The 25,654-nt window shown below is 37.7% G+C and overlaps 1 protein-coding gene across 1 annotated transcript; it reads left to right on the top strand.

The window, feature by feature from the left end:
• Window positions 1–1,551: 1,551 nt before the first annotated feature.
• Window positions 1,552–25,164, top strand: LOC141428246 (probable multidrug resistance-associated protein lethal(2)03659; the record flags this gene model as incomplete). Its single annotated transcript, XM_074088119.1, is given in 10 exon segments — window positions 1,552–2,114; window positions 10,898–11,143; window positions 11,279–11,486; window positions 11,910–12,135; window positions 14,248–14,404; window positions 16,738–16,987; window positions 17,102–17,353; window positions 18,357–18,524; window positions 18,693–18,830; window positions 25,040–25,164. Coding segments are annotated over 10 exon segments (1,844 nt in total), but the record flags the coding sequence as incomplete, so codon positions are not given.
• Window positions 25,165–25,654: the final 490 nt, after the last annotated feature.

Below are 25,654 nucleotides of genomic sequence, written 5' to 3'. Positions count from 1 at the left end.
AAAAAATAACAACAAATCTAACGAGAAACAGTAACAAAAGTCAACAACAATAATAACAGAAATGAACAATAACAAAATACAATGCAAAGAAAATTCAATAGAGACTCAACTCGTATATGTACAAGGCATACTCGCAGCGGCAGAAATCTTGCAAGTTTTGTTTAAAAATTTAATATATCTAAATGTTCATTGTTATTGAATAATAAACCGCGGCAATTGCCGAATTTGCCGACAATGTTGTTTTACGTCACTACGCTGTTCCGTTTTACACATTGCGTCATTCCGAAAAATAAATATTTTTCTATCGTATTCGTTGGAGACTATTTAATGGACACTGAAATTGCTATATATATTTAAAATGTACAGTTTTAAATTATTATTTTGCTTCAAACTAGAAATTATTTTTAAAAAATATTTTGCGAACATAGTATGCATTATTCGGAAAATTTTCAAGTGTCAACTCATCATAGGTGAAAAATACAATAACTACTTGTAAAATATCGTCACTACTTTAAAAAAAAACTCGTAAGTATTTCAAAATGGATAATTTTTCTGAGTGCACTTTATGAACATTACGTCAAGGTTCAATTTTGTTGCCGTATTGATTTGAGATACGAGATATTTTCAAAGTAGTGACGATATGTCTTACTTATTTTTTAATACTGCAAAAAGCCTCATCTTTGGGTCTTAAGAAGGTTAAACAATAAACGTATAATTTATTATAAATGTTAATAAGGATTTGTTACAAATTCATTCAATGTGACAAATATTTATTCCAACTGTAAGAGGTAGGCATAGGCAGTATACGAAATTCTTTTATAATAATACATTGTGTCTTAAGGGCGGTAAATAAGGAATTACGAACGAGAGTCTATTAGAAGCCCGAAGTCGAAGGTTTTATTAGGGGGGTTGCAACCAAGGTAGCCCGCATGTTACGACACTGTTTACCAGCAAGTGTGATGAAAAAAAACAAGAGAAGCGGCTTTCATTTCATGCAACGAGATTGCATACCTAGAATACCTACTTTATTAAAAGAGCCAGAAAATTTTCATTTCATTTGTAAATATTCCGTTGTCATGTAATTTATTAGGTATCGATATATTTATAATACCTTCCATAAATTTAATTTGAGATTGTAATCAACACATTTGATCCTATCTCTCGCTTTTTTCGTGTTGAAGTGAAAGTGACAGATCAAAGTGAAGTTCAAATATTTGGAATTCAGTGAGTAGACCCAGCAACTCGAAACTACGAAACTCGAAACTCGAAGTTCGTATCGTACCGTCCCTCTCGCTCTAGTATTAAATAGTATAAGTGTCGAAGGGATCGCACTGCAGTACTGTCCTCAGCATTAAAAAAAAATGTTACTTTGTCGTATTTTGCTCACTGATTTCTCAAAGCAGGCAGCTTGAGGTGCTGAGGTGAAAAAAATATTGAGCAACTGCTCGCACTTGTCCGAATTTGGATTTAGTGCCGTTGTGTCGTAGCAAAACAAGGGTTTATTTTTAAGTTGTGATTCCGCTAAAAAAACGTTAGTGCGAGGGAGTCAGTCCGCCGGCGCTGCCGTCCTGCTCGTGTAGCTTGTCTTATGTCGAGTCGACTCGACCCTATAGTATAGTATATATAGAGCCTATACCGCTCTTTGAGCGAAACACCATTCGGTCTCGCCATCGCCTCGCCACGCCAGTTCAGTTCAGTCCGGCATCAGCGATCGGCGTGGTCGATCGTTGCTCAAAATACTCATTTATACTAGTGTACTTAACCGGAGTGAATAATTAAAAACTCATACTTAACCAATAAACTATAAAGTTAGTCGCATTTTATAGATTTTTAAATGACTGAAACATATAAAGGAAGGAAGTGATCCCTGTGTTTTTAGCATGAACAGATGAGTTTGCCGGAGTCAATATGCTACTATTAAAACGTTCACTTGGACATTGCCTTTGATAATAACAATTTACAAACTAGTTAAATAAATAATCTTTTTTGTAAGTTCAAAATAAACAAACACGTGTGTTTGTGAAGCTGCGTTAGTGAAACATGGAGTCAAAAGTGACATTGAAAAAGAAGAATCCTCACAGTAAAGCTAACTTCTTATCAAAACTTCTTTTAACGTAAGTACCTACACATAGTAATAACGGTCTATTGCTATACCGACATCACAATACATTAAGTAGGTACAAAGCAGACAGTCAAAACAATAGAATAGGTAGGTAGGTATAGGTACCTAATGCCTAAAATTTACACATAGTAATAACGGTCTATTGCTATACCGACATCACAATTGATACATTAAGTAGGTACAAAGCAGACGGTCAAAACAATAGAATAGGTAGGTAGGTATAGGTACCTAATGCCTAAAATACCGTTACCTACCACCGGCTGGTTTTATGCTAATGGTTACGTAAACATTGGCATCTGAATTAGGAACATTTTAACATAATCAATCCGTCAAAAATATAAATGTAAAAGATAAGCCAAGTTCTGTATAGGTAAATCTTGAGAGTAACGAGTTTCTGATAAAAAAACGTTTTTAATAAAAGCATGTATTTTCTGACTGTACCTACCTTTTTAAGTAGCGGCTTAGGGTATTACGAGTAAGCACCGATACAAATTTCAAAAAGATACATAAACATTATTGAGGTGGGAATAACGCTCGAGAGTTCGGGTTGTGTTCAGGTAAATGATACAATATTTCCAATACCGACTGTATGTCGTCTGTGTGCTTAGTGTATTTTCCCGTTCACAAAATACGTCTCGATCGCGTTCGCGTTAAAATCAATGTGTATGGAGGAAACACGGACAGCGCCAGCGGAAAGTTTGCACAACAACTTCGTGCCCTTAGTGTAAGTTTTCGGTTACAAAATACGTCTCGATCGCGTTCGCATTAAAATGACAATGTGTATGGAAACACGAACATCGCAAACGTTCCGCTAGAGGGCGCTGTTCGTGTTTTCATATAAATTGAGATTTTAGCGCAAACGCGATCGAGACGTATTTTGTAACCGTAAAAATACACTAAGGGTAATGTGAGTGTAAGTTTGCTACGTAAACTATTTCGTCCGCGTATCGTAACGAAAACGGGTGACGAGTGACGACGCCGCACCGTGGACATGGCTACGTATCGACAATCGAACGCTCAATTTACGTCTTCGAATAGTAAACGAATGTTTTGTGTAAACGCCACACTAGAGGCACTGGTTTTTGTTACGAACGTTGGCCGGGTACACTACGGTGTGTGTCTTGATTATTTACCACTAGATTTTCGGCTCAGCTGCGCTGCTATAGTAGATTGATAACCAAGGGTGGAAAGTGATCCATTTCAGCCGAGATATTTCTGGCGCACGAACGAAGTGAGAGCGCCAATAGTTCGAGGGGAAATGGGTAATTTCACCCGAGTTAGACACTACTTTTCATTTCGACTGTGAGGAAAGTAAAATACTACAAAAAATTAGAATAATAATAAATTTAATTTACTTATATCCAACCTCCAACGGTACCTTTTCGACTGGCCACTTGCCACGGCCGACTATAAAAAAAAATCGAGTTGGTCACGACCAAGGAGCTTATATACAAAACTGGAGGTTGAACGCCGAACTAAGAAGATTGACCTTTATTACTTATTTATATATTCCATCTCTTTCTATTACATTTCACGAATGACTTCCATCTCTTTCTTAACCTAACTAAAGAAAGAGATGGAATATGTTCGTGATGTAATAAAGATCAAATTTCTTGTTTCAAATGGATGTTCGGTGTTCAACCTCCAGTGTTGTATATAAGCTCCTTGGTCACGACTTTCATAACGTAACTCAATTATGTTCGACTCCGTGGCTCACCGAAAAAGCTTTTTCATCTCTCCTGTTCGGAAAGTTTAATTTTCATGGGTATATAGCCGGGTGGAAAATTGCGTTTTCATCTCTAGGGTGGAAAGTAATTTATTTTTTATTTTTCGATTAGCCACGGAGTCGAAGAGAATTGAGTTACGTCAATGTCAATGACACTATTTTTCACGTTTCGGCATGGCCATCTAGCTAGATGCACGTCGTGACCAAGGAGCTAATATACAACACTGAAGGTTGAACGCCGAAAATCCGTTTGAAACAAGAAATTTGATCTTTATTACGTCACGAACATATTCCATCTCTTTCTTTAGTTAGGTTAAGAAAGAGATGGAAGTCATTCGTGAAATGTAATAGAAAGAGATGGAATATATAAATAAGTAATAAAGTCCAGTTCGGCGTTCAACCTCCAGTTTTGTATATAAGCTCCTTGGTCGTGACCAACTCGATTTTTTTTTATAGTCGGCCGTGGCAAGTGGCCAGTCGAAAAGGTACCGTTGGAGGTTGGATATAAGTAAATTAAATTTATTATTATTCTAATTTTTTGTAGTATTTTACTTTCCTCACAGTCGAAATGAAAAGTAGTGTCTAACTCGGGTGAAATTACCCATTTCCCCTCGAACTATTGGCGCTCTCACTTCGTTCGTGCGCCAGAAATATCTCGGCTGAAATGGATCACTTTCCACCCTTGGTTATCAATAGCAGCGCAGCTGAGCCGAAAATCTAGTGGTAAATAATCAAGACACACACCGTAGTGTACCCGGCCAACGTTCGTAACAAAAACCAGTGCCTCTAGTGTGGCGAAAGAGATGGAAGTCATTCGTGAAATGTGGAAGAAAGAGATGGAATATATAAATAAGTAATAAACGTTAAACTTCTTCGTTCGGCGTTCAACACCCAGTTTTGTATATAAGCTCCTTGGTCGTCGTGACCAACTCGATTTTTTTTATAGTCGGCCGAAACTCGAAGTGCGTGTCGTGCGGTTCCTCTGACACTTATACTGTTTAATACGAGAGCGAGAGGGAAGGTACGATATGAACTTCGAGTTTCGAGTTTCGTAGTAGCCCTGCTGGTCGAAAAGGTACCGTTGGAGGTTGGATATAAGTAAAATTTCTCATTTTTTTGTAGTATTTTACTTTCCTCACAGTCGAAATGAAAAGTAGTGTCTAACTCGGGTGAAATTACCCATTTCCCCTCGAACTATTGGCGTCGGGTGAAATGGGTCGCTTTCCACCCTTGGTTATCAATCTACTACCTATACTATCAGAACATTATTTACTTACTTACCTGTCTTATTCCTTTAGATCAGACCTTTGTATCTTATACTGTCCCTGACATTTGTCTAGTGCGTGACACTTGGCGCTACATTCGAGTACCTACCTATCCTATCTATATTACGTCCTTCAAAACCGGTTTACCGAAGTGACGCTTAAATAAGTAGTTTAGGAAAGCACCAGTACGTCATCGTCACTGAAGTTTATTTTGGCCTGATAAGTATTTGCAATAACTATACCTACCAAGTATTGATTTATTTACTAGAACGTCAGATACAACTAGCGCGACAACTATCGTACGTACCCAATTGAAAATGGTTTTATGTATAACTAAATATGACATAGCATTACTTTTTAAACAAGAAAAAAACGATAACAAAGACGAGACAATTTTTTTTATTTTTTTTTATTTTTTGTAATCGAATGAGCCCATAATGATTAGTTAAGTGAAATACCCTGTACCTACGTATCCGCCATGTGATAAAATTCATTTATATCTCGCCATATGAAATCAACAATTTACTCGCCATATTAATTTTAATTCGTATGACTGGCAAAATTGCCGTTGAATCAGGTTAAACGTAATAGAGTCAAGTGACTACGTTGCTGTTAACCAAGTTCTAAAATCCCCGAACAATAGATACCGACGGTTAAAAGGCTAATTGATTCAAGCGCCATTTTGGGCGATATTGAGTTATATACGTCATTGGAATCAGTGAATTTTTCCGCGTCGTTAAAGCCGGGTTTGAGGTAAATCTGAACACTTTTTTGGCGCTTGGCTCCATTGAAAATTTGGGCATCATTCCGGTTTACGGGGATTCAAGTGTAGCGAATTTGGTTGTTTTTTTTTCAGAGCATGTGTATTAGACCCACAAAAAAAACCGTTTTTTTTTTTACTATTTTTAATTTAAGCCATTTATCGTTTGATGGAAACAAATGGCATCGACATTTGAATTGTTTTTACTTGATCACATAAAATTAAACATAGGATGTTAATTCATTTTGCTTTAACCAGAATTTTTAATGCATGTAACTTAAATCATTTTGCCTTGAACATTTCAACAATATTTCTCCCACTTGAAGCAATCTTACCTGAACTAGTATAAGAAACAATTTGACTTGTGCTAATTTTCCTTGACCACTTTTTAGTCTTTTTGTTGCTTGACTCCTTTATATTAGTTTATTATTTATACTAAATGTCGTACTAAAATCGGTTTATTCTTTCACCTAGCAATAAAAATGGTGTTTAAATGTCATACAAATGAACACAAATCAACACGGGTAGGTATTTGAGATTAAAACAATTTATTATTAATTATTTTAATTTGAGTCATTTTTGCTTGAACAGTTTACAACTAGGCGACCGGTTAACTCATTTATCCATAAACAGTTTACAACTAAGTGGGCGCTTTAAATCATTTATCCATGAACAGTTTCTACTTAGTGAGCGATTTAAATCATTTATCCTTGATCTATTAAAGAAGTCTACATAAACTTAAACCATTTTGCTTAGAACATATAAATCGTATTTGTGCACTTTTAGATCTTTCTGCCCTGATCAGAGAATTGTGCAAAATGGTTCAAGTTACATCTAACTTCGTAAGAAAACATATTTTATTTATTTCATATGTATCAAAAATTAGCAAAAAATACGCCGCTTTATGATTGGGGTCACTCTTAAATTTTTATTAAGTATTTCGGGAACAGTGATTTTTTCAAATCTTTAAAATGCTCTCCTGTAAAGTTTTCAAAATGGCGCTTGAATCAAGTAGCCTTTTAACCGTCGATACGAAGAATATAACTAACCTGATTGTCATTAATTAGAATGTATTATGCACAGAACAGCCCCTTGCCTTCGACTTGACGAGAGACACTACACCGTGCCCCCATATTTTAAGCTTTGAGTAGCTATAGGGCGGTTGCACAGCGAGCGGAGCGCTCCTGAGCTGAAAATATTAATGTAGGTAAGTCCGAGGCTATCGGCACGGCATCGATTAAACGGCAATCTGTCACTCAATAAAACTATGAATGAATGCGAGTTATACCTATGATTAATAGATAGAGAAGCACGCACGATTCTTATGCCTAAACGTCCGTTCTTATGCCTAAAGAAGTTTACTAAAATTGAAAACTGGAGTTTCGAATTTAGTAGTAGTAGTAGTAGTATTTATTTATTTGCCAGAATTATGGCATAAAGATGATAGTACAAAAAATATAAATACTGAGCAGCACAATTCACCATTAATAGGCATGCAAAAATTTAGATTCTAAATTGCATTAACTAGATACAATATGTTCATGTCAGCTTTACATTGTTACAATGTCATAAATTCCTTAATACTATAAAAACATTTTTCATTTAGCCAGGATTTAAATTTAAACAGAAACCTTTTACACGGCAGAGCTCTCAACACGGGGATATTATTATAATTTTTTCCGGAGATTATAAAACAGTTCTTCTTGTGTAACGTTGTTTTGGAACTAGTACATCTTAATACGAAACACATCTCTTTCACGTAGGATTGGATTCCGTTCAGGTTTATCGAACATCCCCAGATTGCTTCTAACAAATTTTGCATGCTCGTAAATGTAAATGCTTGTCAGTTAGGATGTTGAGGTTTTTAAACAGTGGCCTACACGGGACCCATGGGCCGACCCCACCTATCGCACGAACACATCTTTTTTGAGCCAGAAATATTTTGCTGATATCTGTCGAGTTTCCCCAGATAATAATTCCATATCGAAGACAAATAAATAAATTCTAATTCTAAGAAGAGATGCAACGTAGCCATGATAGGCAGTCAAAGCAGCAGATTCTCCTGCTATACTCCGTAACCTTTTTAAAGCAAAAACAAATTTATGGAGTTTATGGCATAAATCATTAATTTGGGGCTTCCAGCTACAGAACCTATCAAGAGTCATACCCAGGTTTGTTGTGTTTGTGTTTAGGTTAGAATAATTCACCAAAATGATTTTATTGACAAGACGATAATTTTGCTGGTTATTTGTGACTTATGGGCAAAACATGTGCTATTTTCATTACCTGCCTACTAAAAAAATGACATCTATACTCCAATTATTGTAACATTTGAAACTTAACGGTAAAATTTTCACACGTTTTTAAATGAAACAACGAAACTATTTAAAATTGTGTTAACTTCTATAATAAAAACATAATAAATACCGCTAATAAATGTACATGTTGAGATAAATAAAATACCTACGCTCCAATGGAGCGTTAGGGTTGGCCACTTATTATTTGTAAAATTGAAAAAAAAACTTAGTTCGCAGTGTATCTCAGCTTATTAGGTCTTTTATTACAAGCTTTTATTTAACGTGCAATTGTATGTATATTTGTATATTCGGTTACAATCTTGCAAGTTAAATTTGACTCACTTCCCGAAGTATCACCTTCACCTACCTACCTACCTATCACCAAAACAACCAAACGTTTTATTTAAAAGAAAAAATATTTTTCACACCTCTCCTTTAGAAAAGTAACTTTTCCTCCCTGGCGAGAGGGAGCAAAGTGCAACTTTTCTGTTCAAGGCTTTTCTAAGTGTTTTATTGCAAATGGTATTTTTTGAAGTTGATAATTGTAAAGCCACGCCATTTTCTATGCTGGTTGTTCTTTAATAATATTTAGAATTATTTTTTTCAAGTTTATTAATGCTCAGTGTGAAAAGTTGTATGAGCCACTCGGGAGCAAAATTATTTTCACCTTGGGCGCTAACACTTGAATCCCTCATTACGCTTAGGATTCTACATTAGAATCCCTCGCTACGCTCAGGATTCTATTGTAGAATCTTTCGCTACATTCTGGATTCGATTTACGCCCTCGCCGTAAATACACCATTTTTCTCCCTTGTGACACAAATAACTATTATTTAGTAATAGTAAATCATTCTTACCTTTCAACATCAGCGGAGAGTTTAAAAAATGAAAGTCCCGGTTTTGAAGAATCCGTGTTCAAGCACACACACACACACATACACTACACAATATTTCCTAGGCATAGGCGGATTGGCCCTTAGAGGCCGTATAGAGCGCGCGTCACTGTGAGTGCGTTCGTTTAGATCGATTTGTTCGTAGCTTCCCTACTGCTTTAGCATATATATATATATATATATACTGTGCCTGCGTGCAGGTTCACTCACGATGTTTTCCTTCGCTGTGTAGCTCACGGTAAATGTAATTTCACTTAAATTCCGAATAACTCAGAGGCGCGAAACTTGATTGCATTGGGCCAGTGGCGTAGCTACCCGAGGGCACAGAATATATTATAGTACTAACGTCCGAGAGGGCTACCTAGACGGGGCAGAGCCCCGGGCCCCCCGAGCTCAGGGGGCCTCTCGGACTCTTGACTTACAAACTATAAATTGAACTAGTGGTAATATCTGCCACAATCGGAATATTCGGAATACGCAACAAACGATTTTAAATAGTTTAGTTGGGGCCTAGTTTATTTTTTGCCTCAGGGCCTTTGGATACCTGGCTACGCCACTGCATAGGTCGGACTTCGGCCCACGATACTCACGACTAAACCAAATTTGCGTCGCACAATTTATGGCTGGACCCTGACCTGAGGCTTAGTCTTGTACAGTGGCACAGCTAAGTAAACCAGGGCCCTGGATAAAACACAAGTTGGGCCATCAAACTTTTGCTTACCACCTTCTCGTGTCGTTGTTTGCACTTAAACCCACCACAAACACAAGGCTTTTTTTTTAAATTTACGGGTTAAGTAAGGTCCAAGACCCCATGGGTGTGAGGTAAAGGTGTGATGTGAAGGCTCTGAGGGAAATCGTCTACACTTTTTTTTGCTTAGAAAAATATGGCGCTGTAATGTCAAAATAGTCAGTTTTTCGCGATTATCTCGGTTTCTATAGCTCCAGTGATGTTAACATCTATCTTCTATACATATAAAAATACAAGTTCTGATACATCACTGACTCATCAACGCCCAGCCCAATCCCTTGAACCTAGAAAGCTGGAATTTTGCACAGAGGTTACTTTTACTTTTACAGGGTATAAAGGGGGGGGGGGAAGTTTGTATGGGAAAAATGTTATTATTGAACATATGATTTTAAAACTTTCTTATCTCGTAAAAGGAACCTCTATGCAAAATTTCAGCTTTCTAGGTTCAAGGGCGTTGATGAGTCAGTGATTATATATTTAGGTAAGTACAGATATTGCATGCATATCTGTCATACATTACTCACAGCAAAAATGGAACAAGTTTTATCAGTACCCTTAGTGTAAGTTTTCGGTTACAAAATAGGTACATCTAGATCGCGTTCGCGTTGAAATCACAACACAAACATCGCAAACGTTCCGCTCTCTGTTCGTGTTTCCATACAAATTGAGATTTTAACGGGAACGCGATCGAGACGTATTTTGTAACCGAAAACTTACACTAAGGGTACAGTAACCATTCGAAGAAAAATAATGAACGCGCATGTCACATGAATCGTTGTGCCACGATGTTATTATTATTGATTAAGCCGGCGCGGACAATGAATGTGTGCGAGTCGAGTAATTTAAGATGACCTTCGGTGTTGATGGGAATGGTACGCTCACCATTACTATATTGTACGTTCGTATTTGTACGGCAAGGCACTGACAGATTTTGCAGCAAAGCCCATAAACTGAAATCGGTTTTAATTTGGGTTACCTACCAGTATTCAGAATACCCTTGTTTTTTTGGTATTTTCTGGTGGGCCGGTCCTTATCTCCTCAGAAAAGCGTACGTTAAGTTTGACCCTCAACATTTTAATTTAACAGATGGAGCTTCGATTTATTCCGTAAGGGCTACAAACAGGGAATTACCGTAGAAGAGTTATGGCAAGCCCGCGACAACGACCAATCGGGCCGGCTGGGAGACCAGCTGGAGCAGGCCTGGCAGCGGGAGCTGGACGACGCCGACCGAACTGGCTCCAAACCCTCACTCACCAAAGCTATTGTGCGGACCTTCTGGCTACAGTACATGCTTTGCGGATTATTTGTAGGAATACTATTTATAATTATATGGTGAGTACAATTTGTACAATTACGACGTTAATCTGTTACTCGCCCTTTAAAAATGTTGCTACATATGTAATGAAATGACAATGACTGAACATACCTTCCAAAGCTATTGTTTCTACTGATATTTTTTTGTTACAGGCCATTGATACCTTACACTTTAGCGTTATTTATTAATTATTTTTCTGGCGAGATAAATCCAGAAACGTACAGAAATGCCCACATATACTGTTTGTTGATGAATATTTGCAGTATAACAACTGCATTGATGTTAAACCATCTGCAATTGGGCCAAGGAGTTGTTGGCATGAGAGTTCGGATAGCATGTTGTTCACTGTTATATAGGAAGGTAAGCTTCCCACTTTCTTAGTCTAAATTTTCCCTAGGGCATTGTACAGAAGCAGGCTAACTTCTTGACATTGGGCGACGGCATGGGTTAAGTTTACGCGTGGTTTTTATTACTAAATGCACCTTAAATTCTCTTCTGCGCTCCAGTCTTAACTTAAGAGGTTTCCCGGCACCTGTACGAGTTCCAATGTTGGCCTGTGTGTTACTTACTGAAGATAGTTTTAAGAAAATAAGAATATCCATCTTCATCTGTCTATTTGTAGTGGAGCATCAATTCAAAAATTTTGGGGTAAGATAGCTTTTTTTTGATGCTCCGATCAAATTCTAGATTAGATAAAACACTGACAGTAGAATTGTTTTTCGAATTTATTTATTGCTAATAATCTTATGTTACAAAACTTAAAATAACAAATATGTTTTTTAGATATTAAAACTTGATCGAAATGGAATGAGTAAAACAGAGCCTGGGCAAGTGATCAATTTGATGTCCAATGACGTGATGCGTTTTGATTTGGTGACGCTGTTTCTGCACTACCTTTGGGTGATGCCGATTGTGGTGCCCATAGTTTCTTTCCTGGTCTGGCAACACCTGAAGTGGGCTACGTTTGCTGCCTTGGCGGTAATTTTTGTCCAAACCGTCCTTGTTCAAAGTAAGGGTTAATTTTTAACAGCATGTTTATTTTTGTGTCGTACGTGTGTTGTGTGTACGGTCAAGGAGTTTAATTCATAGACCACCATGGTACCATACCATTTCACAGTAAACGTCATAGTGACATCGCATTAATTAACAAGGAAAGTCGTAATGACTTTAAGGTTCCATGGTGGCCTATGAATTAAATTCCTTGACTGTACAACATTACAGATATAATACAGGACGTTGTCTGTAACAGATTCAATCAATGAAAAAAAAATTTTGTATTTTACCTCTTCAGTAATTAGCCCAGAAGTGGTTTTCATGTAAAAAAATATTTCTAATATTTTGTAGAAATGATAATCATACCAGCCTTTCGTCAAAGAGTCCAGCAAACGTCAAAACGATAACGAAAAAAATTTTCTAACAAAAAATTGAACCGACTACAAAAAACCATGAAAATAATTTTCTACCAGTCTGGAGTCTGGAGTGGACCTATAGTCATCTACCTCACCTACGCACTTTATATTGGGCTTCAATCACTCCTGCTGGTTTCGTGCTGAGGCACCGGCCGAATTCAGACTGGTAGAAAATTATTTTCATGGTTTTTGTAGTCGGTTCAATTTTTTGTTATACATTTTTTTTCACGCTTTTTAGTGTAAATAATCTAAGATACAATAGTTTACTATCAACTGCTCGTCACCTTTTACGAAGGATTGCTTTTTCCGATGCAGAGACGTTCATTATTGAGGAGCCCTGGTGCTTCACCACCCGTTTTACCTTATGCATTACGAGGAGCATAACTTGCTTAGCAACTGTGTCAAAGTAATTAAAATTTAACCCGTGAAATACTTACTTGTTATTGAGCAGTAACTGCGATGGTCACCTGTCGTCTTAAAATAAAATTAAACTTGAATGACAATTTTCTCCAATTGTTTTATAGTTTATGCTATAAGTATTTATTGTTTCTGATACAGGCGAGTCCCAGTATATTGCATTTCTCCCTTAAATTATTTATGTCAATCATCGAACAGTAAATGAAAATGAATATACTAGAATCACCCGTCAGAAATAGTATGATTTGTAGATTAAAATTTGTTTTTTTCCTCTTAAGCCCTGCTACTCTTTATTTACGATTTCACCCCCTTGTCTTGCAAAGCGACATTTACAGCGTACAATATATCTATTACTCTGTGATCAAGTGCATTTAATTGTTGCATCTTCTTTCATTCATATCAATCATGCGCATATGCGAATACATAATCAGCTTTTAAATTGTAAGAACATTATAGCTTAGGTGTATGTGGGAAAGGGTAAACTCAATCTAACTAAAGTTTACGCAACTGTTTTGCGTCTACACATCTCTTTAGAGAAGTTTATTCTAATCTCACGCCAACAAACAATTCCTTATGGAATAAAACATTTTTATTTCTGGATATTTTACACTATCACTATCACAAAACTACGTTTTGCTTAAATCCCAGGTAATAGTTCTTAAAATCCAAAAACAGGACCAACTTTAGTACCTACGTCATATTTAGTAAACCTAAATTGGTACACAGACTATTTTAACAGAAGAGAAGAGTATTTAATTTTTCTAGAATTCTCACTCCGGAGATATTAGCTAAGAATTTGAACGGACAGACATATTCTGATGCGCCTCTTATACAACACGGACGTAAATGCAAATTTTACCTTTGCGAGATAAATACGAAAAACAACTTTTTTGATCGATATTTGAACGTTTTCTAGTTAAGTAATTTTTGGAATACTTAACTGCAATTATGTCATTGTTGTTGTACTCTTTAGTTTTACAAAAAATAAATAAGGTTTTCACTTCAATATTTTTTTTTCTGTAATTCATATTTATTCATAGGTAAGCTTAACCTGTTTACTTTTTCAATTGCCAATTGACTTTGCAAAGTACCATTTGACCCCATTTCCGCTTTATGGGTATTTCAGTAACACCATGTACCTACTTATCTATTTACTAGTTATTGTTATATTTTGTTGTCAATGTTGCTATGATAAAAAGATTCCTGAACACATTCTTATGCACGTGCGAAGTCATTCACCTACTTATCTTTGAAAAACATACAATACTGGAATTAAATTATTATTATTATTTTAGCTTACTTAAGTAACCGCCAAGGTGTTCTACGCGGAAAAATTGCGAAACGAACTGATGAGAGGGTAAAAGTGATGAGCGAATTAGTCAACGGCGTCCAGGTGATCAAGATGTACGCATGGGAAAAGCCTTTTGAAAAACTAGTGGATAACCTGCGCAAGTAAGATCACAGCTTAATGATTTCTAATAATATCTGTAACTTAATTAATATCTGTACCTATGACAACTTAACATTGTCGAAAAATCTGTCGATTATCAAATCAGACACATTGCATCGCATTGTTTTTCCTTTTTTGTACAATAAAGAGTATAAACAAACAAACAAACAAACATCGCTGTCCTATCATGACACTAAAAAAACATTTATCAATGTGAACTGAAATAATTAAATATGTTAAGTAAATTAAATTTGCGATTCAAAGGGGTAATGCCGCCACGTCATGGGAACCCTGCCACAAACAGAGTCCTAGCTATCAAATTCATTATATATTTTTTCTAACGGTGTAAGATGGTGACAGAGATGGTGAAAGCGATGGCAAGAGTCCGCGACAATAAGGACCCAGATCTTTTTCTTTGGGTACTTATCTGGAAGACGACAGTTTTTTTAATTTTATTTACACATTTTTGGTTAAGTTTTCTTATGTTAATTCCTTTGGTTAATTCTTTTCTTTTTAGGGTTCCGTACCCAAAGGCTACCCTAATTACTAAGACTTCGCTGTCCGTCCGCCGTTTGTCACCAGGCTGTATCGAAATGTTATACAACTGTGGCCGCTATAACAACAAATACTAAAAACAGAATAAAATCAATATGTAAGGGGGCTGCATACAACAAACGTGATTTTTTGCCGTTTTTTGCTAATGTCTAATGCATGTTGTATATAATGTCGGCGGCGGATCGTAAAATCAGTCAGATCACGAAATGCCTAGGCATATCATGAAATGGCGCCATTTCATGATATGCCTAAAAGTTGGCCAGGCATATCACGATGTGCCTGAGAAACAGTACGGCAGATCGATTAGAGCAACGAATTCGTCGATATTCCTAGCTCTATACCTGGCACATCGTGATATGCCGAAAAAAAGAAAAAAATAGGTACGACGAGCGAAGCGAAGAGTGGTTACTGGTTAGTATTAATTGTGATCACAACGCAGGAGCCGAGCGAGCAAAGCGAGCGTGCCGCGGCAGCGGCCGGCGAAGTGCCAGAACTGATATGGCGGCGTTTCATGATATGCCTAGGAATTTCATAATTTGCCTAAACTTCACTAGGCAAATCGTTAAATGTTGAGTTTTGTACGATATGGCGGATGTCCCTTAGCCAATTCATGAAATGACGCCATTTCACGATCGGCCGCCGACATATCATAGATGGTACGGAACCCTTGGCTGGTTTTTTTTGTTTAATTAATTCTTATGCGCAGGTACACAAAGATAAGTTACGTTGAAATAAGATGCGTGTTCAGTTCATGTGCTGAACAAATATTTAGCCCATTTCAAACCTTTTATTACTTTCAGTTTATATTTACACACGTATTACAAATCATTGTTCAGTATTATAATCCTACTTATATTATAAACTAGCTCTTGTCCGCGTCTCCGTCAGCAAAGAACTCGTTTATCGTTAATAAAAATACAAGAGTTACTTTCACTGTATAACATTTAAGGTCACAGCTCATTAGAGCCACCCGGCACCCGACCAGCACCGCCTCGTCTTTCGGCGTCCACTCGTTGTCGATAGGTGGTCCACGAGTGGACGCCGCGTTGACAACGTGTGGTCCACGAATTTCCTAGTAGTCACACTATGGCGGGCGAGCAGCGGGCTATCACCGAGTGGTCCACTCGCAATCCGCGCGTGGCAACCTCGCGAGTGAGGCGATCCGGTGACGCTACGCTACGAAGTTGATGTAGTGAGCGCATACCCATACAAATCCATATGAAGAATACTAACCGCTCGAGGCGAGGCGGTGCTGGTCGGGTGCCGGGTGGCTGTAATGAGCTGAGCTGTGACCTTAATAAGGAAGTTAGAATATTAGCAAGAATGTGAAAGTGATCCTACTAATATTATAAATGCGAAAGTTTGTAAGTCTGTTTGTTTGTTTGTTACCGTTTGTTACCGTTTCATGTCAACCGCTCAAAGAGAATATGAAATTCAGCATACAGATAGTTTGAGTCCCGGGGAAGGACATAGCAAGGGTTGTGTGGTCAAACCCAATAACTCGATTTAGTAATTCGTAAAAACTTCGGTTTTAAACTTATACATAGTGTATTTTTTTCAACAATCAGTTACTTCGACTTATCGGGATTGACCACGCAACCCTCGAATTTAAAAAGGATAGTTTTGATCCCAGAAAATTTCATAGTTCCCGCGGGAAAGCGATAAACGAATTCTACGCGGACAGAGTCGCAGGCAACAGCTAATACCTACTAAATAAAATATGTAAGACCTTTAGGAAGCTTAGTGTTGTAGTTGAAACTATTTTTATTTCGTATAACAGACTGGAAGTGAACTTCATAATGCGCACATCGATGATAAAAGGCTTCTCTACGGCGCTCTCTGTGTTCACCGAGCGTTTTATCCTGTTTTCTGCCATCGTAGCGTTTGTGCTGATGGGCGGGCAAATCCGCGCCGAGATCGCCTTCTCACTAGTGCAATACTTTAATCTACTCCAACTAGCCGCTAACATCTTCTTCCCATTGGCTCTGTCTTGTCTAGCCGAAGCCAAGGTTTCCGTGAGACGCCTTGAGGTAAGTAACTATCGCACTACACAAACCTTTAATACTTAAAGTTACACCGTATACATCTTGTTCGTATACTATTCGCCGCCGTGTACGTGCTCACGATTTGAATTTATTTTGTAGGACTTCTTATTGCTAGAAGAACTGGAATCACCGAAGGCCGTTGAAGCAAAATTGAACATTAAAGAAGCTACGGTGGTAGTTAGTAATGGTGTTGAGAAGGAAAAGGAGAGAGTGAAGCCCACCGGGCTTGTGCTGGCGGGCGTGAGCGCGAGTTGGGCGCCCGATCCCATCGTGGACACTCTACGGAACATCAGCTTCACGGCACAGCCTGGCGAGTTCGTGGGCGTCGCGGGATTGGTCGGAGCGGGCAAGGTAAACTTAGCATCTCTCACCTTTCTTCTATTCCAATCAAATTAATGTTTGTTTTGCCGGAACGCTGTGACTTGTCATTTAATTAATGTTACCTTATCATAAGCGCAGCGAACGTAGAAAGGCACTATGCAGATGCAGTTACCTACTACGGTTAATGTCGGTGTCCATATAAATTGAAAAAGCTACCTCTCTAAAGTATACTTGATTTTGTATACGCATGTTATGTTTGTTTTAAGCGATTCGAAATACGCCTATATTTTAGCGTATATATTTTTATTAGTGTTTAAATTTCATAAATTGCCCATTTTTTGGTATTTTGAAAACTTGTAGCTTTGTCACGTTTATAGATAAGTCTGCAATGACTGCTCTTTTTGAGTAGGTTTTTGTAAAATATAAATCATGTTTGAAATCACGCAAGTGCAAGTCACACACTAATTGCGGTCGCGCGTCGATGGTGGATTTACTCACTTCTATTTTTAGTTAGTTCTCAGAATGGAAAGAAGAACGCCCTGCATAAATATTTCCGGGGACATACCTACTTACTATTACTAAGTACCTACTCGAAAATATGTTTTGAGACTTTACTGTCAGGATGCATATAAGGGTCTCCAAACCAATCGTCCCCGCCCCGTTATTAGCTAAATGGTTGTTTTTGAATGCAATTGGATGCAAACTAAGACAGCTACTTAGATACCTAACTAGGTCTCAAAGAGCAAACGAGGAAATACTCGATAAAAACTTAATATGAATATTCCCTGACCGTGCGCTTAGCATGATCAGATATAATAATGGACGATGCTGACTTTTGCGTAGATTTGCATTTGGTATTTGTTGGAACGCGTCGTTCCTATGACTTCTATCTAATCCGTATGACTATCTGGGTCGTATAGTACCGTATTTTATTTACCTAGGCATATAAATAATCTCTTCAAGTATTGTGAGTGAACTCGTAGACAATTTTGAGTTGGTAGTAATACCGTTAACGGCTTGTGTTGTGGGGCAGTCGTCGCTGCTGCAGGTGATCCTGGGCGAGCTGCCGGCGTCGCGCGGCTCCGTGTCGCTGGGCGGCGCGCGCGTGTCGTACGCCAGCCAGGAGCCCTGGCTGTTCGTAGCCACCGTTCGCCACAACATACTCTTCGGCTTGCCCTACGACCGCGTGCGCTACAAAAAAGTAAGTTCGCAATGCTGCGTTACATATTTTTTCATTAGCTTTAGACACGATTTGATTTGCTTTTGCAGAAAGAGATGTCAGGTTTCAGACAGTGCAGTGGCCCATCAGTCATTAGAGTGGCTTATCTGTCTAAGTCATACATGTTAAGTGTAGTTGTGGTGATTGTAGGTAGTGGCGGCGTGCGCGCTAGTGCGCGACTTCGAGCTGCTGCCGGCGGGGGACGCGACGCTGGTGGGCGAGCGCGGCATCAGTCTGAGCGGCGGCCAGCGCGCCCGCATCGGCCTCGCGCGCGCCTGCTACAGACAGGTCAGTGCCGCTGCCGCGCCTTGTTAGCTCAGCTTATACGTAGTAGGTGGTTACGGCTACGGCTGGCGCGTCACTTCGAGCTGCTACCGGCGGAGGATGCTAGGCTGGCGTCAGCGTGAGCAGCGCGCGCGCATCGGCCTCTGCACGCTACAGGCAGGCCAGTGACATGCCGTGTCAGCACAGCTAACTGCCGGCGGGTGCCTACGCAAAGCGTGATCCTTGATAGAAATTGTATCATATTAAGGGATTAGAATTAGGAACGTATGGTATAATGGTAATAATTTATAAATTCTGTATACCATCTGTCCTATAAGAGAACATGGGACGTTGCCCCGAAAGTCAGTCAAATTAATTTAAACGGGCCCTCGGCACGCTCTAAGACGGACGGTTATTATAACTATAACAAAGAAAACTAGGTTATTATCAGTTCACAAAGAAGCACAGTCATACCTACGATGGCAATACCATTAAATAATAAATAATTATACCTAACAATATCATTTAAAAATACGATAATGCAGCGTCTATTTAAATCATCACTGAATAACTTCTATTTTATTTTATATATATATAAAAATAATAATTAATAATGCTCTTTACAAAACAACAGTTCTATTAAGTAGCATTGGTAATTAAAACATAATTTTATATGTATAAATAAATGTTGACATGCGCATTAAATTATTATTATCAGATGATTTCCGTAAACTAGGTAAGTATTGTTAATCGTGTGAAGTTTTATTGCTAACACGGGCAATAACTATTTGTACGCGATCGTGCTCGCTCGTTAGCACAGATTGTGCGGAAACCTGACGCATACCATACTGCCAATAGACGTAGCCATGTGTATCCAAGTAAATAATTGGTTAAAAATAAAATAGATACACTTAATTTGTCAACATACAAAAGAGCCGATCATGCCTTGAATATTTGTAATCTTGTAGTTACTTACTTAGTTCCATTTCAGTTGTTCAAATCAAGAGAAATCAAGCGAAAATATTTTGCTTGACTATACAGGCTGACTCATTTAGATCGGTCACTATGGGAAAGTCTGAAACTATAAGACATAGGAAGTCATCGATTTTAATAACAAGAAAAACTGCATTCATACCACAGAAACACTAATAGTAGATACTACCGTACAGAAGGGACTCTATCGAACAAAAGTCTGAATGTGAATGTACTTTATTAAAATAGTTAATCAGTTATCCTACTATATTGCCCGGCTCCTAAGAAGTCAATCCTGACACTATTGCACAACTATATAGTTCCTGATTAGAGCGTTTTCAGATTATCCGATCCGATATCGGATCATATTTCATACATTTTACTTGCCCCGATATCGTATCAGCGTCCGATACCGAGATCGGATAGGGTAATCCGTTGAAAAAAAAAATGGTTACTTGTTGCGCGCGACAGTGTTCCTAAGGGAATTTTTGTTTGTTACTTCTACACTCTAGAATAGCTGCATAGATTTCGAGGAGAATGTAGATAGAATAGACTATAGAGACATCTGAAATGATATCTATCAATAATTGACAATTGGATAATGATTATTGCCCAACTAATATAATAATACTAGCTTTTGCCCGCGCCTTCGCCCGCGTGGAATTCGGTTATCCCGCGCTGTTCCCTCGGGAACTGCATTTTTCCGGGATAAAAAGTAGCCTATGTCACTCTCTGGCCCATAAATTATCTCTATGCCAAAAATCACGTCGATACGTCGCTCCGTTTCGACGTGAAACATGGACAAACATACAAACTATTACTACACTGTACTTTATACTATTCGATGTTATTTTTTTTCCATCTAATGTATTTTTATGTGTATCGAATATGTGTAAATAAATGTTTTTCTCTCTCTCTCTCTCTCAAACACACAAACATACAAACATACACTTTCGCATTTAAAATATTAGTATGGATATGGATAAACAAAAGAGTAAATACGTTGTTACAGTCAAGTGTAAAAATATGAACTTATTAAAAGTTTTAAAAATAAGTACCACATACTCTTATTAAGACGCAATAAGGCCGTAGTAACATGTTTTTGAGTGGTTCGAACAGATACTTATTTTTGCACTTGACTATACAGTTCAATTTATTTATGCAGGTGTACATTTTAGCAAGGGTCGTAATTGTAGGTATGTAATACACTATTTATGTTTCCTTGCCGCCTTATCTGTCTGCACTGTGCACGCACGTTGAGCCCTCTTCGCATAAAGATAAGATAAGTAATCATTACATTTACTTCCGCTTTTTTCTTAAATATATCTACCGCTAAAAGATTGAACATCACGTGTGCGATCTTAAAGACTACACCGGTATTTTTTTACTTTGACTATACTTTTTGTAAAGTTTTGCTGTTCCTTACGGCTAGACATTCAACATTATTGTGATTATTACTTATATTATTCATTGTTTTAGTTTTAGAATACCCATATATGAAATTAGCCGTTGCCCGCGACTCTGTCCGCGTAGTATTCGTTTATCGCTATTCCTCGGGAACTATGCAATTTTCCGGGATAAAAACTATTCTATGCCCTTCCCGGGGACTCAAACTATCTGTATACCGAATTTCATCTAAATCGGTTCAGCGGTTTAGACGTGATTGAGTAACAAACATCCAAAGATCTTCACAACCTGTGACATTTATAATATTAGTAGGATAGGATATGTATTATCGTGAGTAGGTACGATCATCACCAATATCCCTTGGTTCCATAGAGAAAACTGAAATAATAATAAAAAACCGGCCAAGAACGTGTCGGACACGCCCAAACTAGGGTTCCGTAGCCATTACGAAAAAATTAAGTAATATTTTTCTAAGGATTTCGTATTTTATACGGAATCTTCCAAGTTTAGGTATATTTTATACCTTAGGCTGCTATCGTTTACTCATAACTACTGATAATTCTCAAGCAAACTTAGCCGTTATAATTTTTCTTGAATGTTTGATATATCTACTACCATCCTGAATTTTTTCAAATTTTTCCACCCACCAGTTTAGATTTTAGAGGGGGGGGGACGCTCGATTTTAGTGAAAATTTGCACTTTAAAGTTGAATATTTCGCAAACAAATCACTGAATCGAAAATTCGTCTTAGCAAACCCGTAATGGTTTTAAAAGACCTATCCAACAATACCTCACACTATAGGGTTGGATGAGAAAAAAAAAAACAGTCCCACTTTACGTCTATGGGAGGTACCCTAAAAAATTTTTTTTGATTTTTTAATTGTACCGTTTTGTCGGCATAGTTTAATTATATATCCGTGCAAAATTACAGCTTTCTAGCATTGACAGTCCCTGAGCAAAGCCGCGGACGGACAGACAGACAGACATGGCGAAACTATAAGGGTTCCGTTTTTGATATTTTGGCTCCGGAACCCTAAAAACCTGCAAAACCCGCATATTTTTGCAAGTTTTTGTAGTTTCACTTGGTTCGGTGTGTCGAGTTATGCAATCCAATCTTGCAAGTCTCCACTTTAAGTAGATAGTCAATAGTCGAATTGACTTGCCGACTTGCATGTAGGTCCAGTCAACCAAACAAAAACTGATTTAGCTTCCTTGCATATTTAGTTATTATTTGTCTTTAACGTCACACATTTATTACGGTTTCAGGGATCCAGATGTTTTGTTAAAAGAAGAAAATAGAAGTTTTTTCCTGCTTCAATTTATCTCTTTCATAGTCATAGTCATATCTCTTTATTCCATTGACACAAATAAATTATGCACTAGAACCACAGGGCGGACACGCCATACAAAATACGCGTTCTTGAATCTACATAGGCACGACGACGTCTGTACACGCGTCAATGTGTGCGTAAGACACACAGAGCTGACTATCGCAAAACCCTAGTACTATAGGGTATGTAGGTATGGCTTAGATGTGTAAATAAATGTAATCGTTAATCATATATTTTTATTTAAACCTACTTAAAATGTGTCTGTCTATGTATTTAAGCATTATTATTTTACATTACAATAAATATATGACTACAAACTTGAACGAATTATTCGGTACCTAATTAGTTATTTCATGTATTAATCGCGATACTTTTAGACAATTTGTTATATAATTACTATAGTGTGTGTAGATAAGATATATACTGGTCTATTGATAGGAGAGAATTAACAAATCAATTTTACAAATAACTACCTACTAATATAAGACGTCTATTTATACATTATAGGTACACACTTTTAAACCTAGGTATTGGTTATTTCCTCAGTTACCTAATACCTAAATACATTGTACATGTTGCTAATTAAAGTTGGTTAGGTACCTTACCTACCTTTTTTCGTCCTTCGGAAATCGAAAAAAACTCCTTTTCTTATCTTTGGCTGTTGACAAACACCCATACAATGCACAGTATATCACCATTTCGCAAAGTTATTGCTCCCGAACTTAATGCCGTGCGACGGTGCGGCCAACATACATCGCGTTGCGCGCCCGACTGCTTTCCTGCGGTTTTCCTGCAATCTGCGCTTGAGGGGTGGGGTAACTCGAACCGGTGCGGGGCGGAGCGTGGCCATTCTGTACGTCAGTACTATTATATATTCTGTGCTAGAACAAGTCTTACTTACGAGTAAGTATTACAAAATACCTACAGTTAACAAAGGGAAAAAATAAATTTAAATTACAAAATTGGCATAGAATTAAACGAAATATGTACCTAATCTTAATTTGATGTCAAATAATAATAATTAAAATTGTAAAATATAAAAATAATAACATTAATTTAATTGGCAGATATGTCCATTTCTATACAATATTTATTTCTGATTAAAATTTTATGTCAAAATAGTCTTTAATATTATACAGAGCCTCTTGAGTCAACTTCTTTTTAAGAAAAGTTTTCAATTTGACATCATTCATTGATTTTACTGACACGGGTAGATGGTTATACATTTTTTAAACTTTGGAAAATAAAGCATTTTCTAAGTAGTTTTTGCCAATCGCACTCGTGGCAGGCGCAGCATATCTTTGCCTCTGGTGGGATAATTATGATCGTCACCTCTTTTCGGAGTGCTGCTTAGGTGCTTTCTTGCATATAACAAGTTCCTAAAAGCGAAAAGTGAGTGATATATTTGTAAGTGCCCTTTTTTGCAATTTGAATACTCGAATTGAGGTTGCTGCATGTCCCCAAATCAGGGCACCATAAGACATCACTGAATGGAAATAGGCATAGTAAACTGTTTTGCCTGATGTAATTCCGCAGAGTTCCCTAATTCTCTTGACGGCAAAAGCAGCTTTACTTAGTTTTTTACAAAGCAAGTCGATATGATGATCCCACTTCAACGCACTGTCTATTGTCATTCCTAAAAATTTTGAAACTTTAGTACCTACTAGTAAATTCTCATCGCATTTCAATTCTAATGTTTCCTGGGATGGTCTTAAACTACAGAACATTAGTTCTGTTTTATCCGCATTTAATTTAAGTTTATGTTTATTAGCGATTTTCAAGGCGAGCGAGTTTCAAGGCAACTTTCGTATGGGTTGAAACTGAAACCGTTTATATTATTCCTTCTAATATTTCATTTATTCCTTAAATTTTACTGCGTCCTCAAGGAATCGCTACATCGGGAGCATATAAATCCGATTTACAGTTTCCTCATATTGTCCACGTAAAGTGACTCACTGTCTGTATACAATAATAAAAAAAAAACATTTATCAGTAGGTACCCTACATATTGAAGAATAGTATCCAGGCTCTGATTATGAAGCAATCAGGCAGGTTTACCAGACGGTTTATTATTAAAGCGTGTTTTTGTTTTTATCGATTATCCCGCTGTGGTCCCAAACTATAGGCTAAGTCTGTGATGTGGCGATCAGGCGGTGTACAAACAGTTAACTAATATTATGAACACAAAAGCAATAATTTTGACAAGTAAGCACTTGCTTCAGCAATGGTAACTGTGCTGATCTACTGTTAATTTTCGACGTCAACTCGCAATGCAATCAACTACATATTTAATGGATAATAATAAAATTGTGTACCAACTATACCTACTAACAAGAAAGCAATCGCAACTCGGTTTAACAGACTCATCTATCAATACCAGTGCTGAGTTACTCCAAACATCTGATAGTGAAATTGTAGTATAAGTGTATTACTTACAGTGAAAAAAAAATGTACATACGTACTCATAGTCAATTGAAAATAACAGTCATTTTTTTAACAAAAATACTTATACTATTTTCGTAGGCGGACTTATACCTGCTGGATGACCCACTTTCGGCTGTGGACGCGCACGTCGGAAAGCATCTTGTGGCGGAGTGCGTCAACGGGCTGCTGCGACACCACACGCGCGTGCTCGTCACGCACCAGCTGCACCATCTCAAGACCGCAGACAAAATCGTCATCCTGCGCAACGTAAGCCCACAATTACTTAAGGCTTGTTCGGACTAGGCTAGTATTTTAGTCTAGTAGCGAGTAATTTAGTAGCTAAACGTGTCTGAACACCAAAAAATTTGTCGACCAGATTATTAAGTTATTAAGTCGAGTCAATCCATTTTATTATATTTTTTTTGTAGTTTAGTAGTGAGTAGCACCCCCCACCACGCGTCCGTGCTTACTTAGCCGCCGGCTAAACAAGTCCGAACCTGTCGATTTAGTTGAGTTCATTAGTTGGCGCTTGCAGAATACCACTGACTTGTGAACTTTACTCGACTTTATGCGAACGATTTTTAGGCAGTAGCGAATAGTTTAGCTACTAAATTACTACTACTAAATCGCTACTAGACTAAAATACTAGCCTAGTCCGAACAAGACTTAACACCGGCTAACTACTAAACGAGCAACGGTGGTTGCATACGAGTA

Source organism: Choristoneura fumiferana, chromosome Z, assembly GCF_025370935.1.
Source record: "Choristoneura fumiferana chromosome Z, NRCan_CFum_1, whole genome shotgun sequence".
NCBI lineage: Eukaryota > Metazoa > Arthropoda > Insecta > Lepidoptera > Tortricidae > Choristoneura > Choristoneura fumiferana.
Note: the sequence above shows the minus strand (reverse complement) of the source record. Positions and strands in the feature narration are given on the sequence as shown.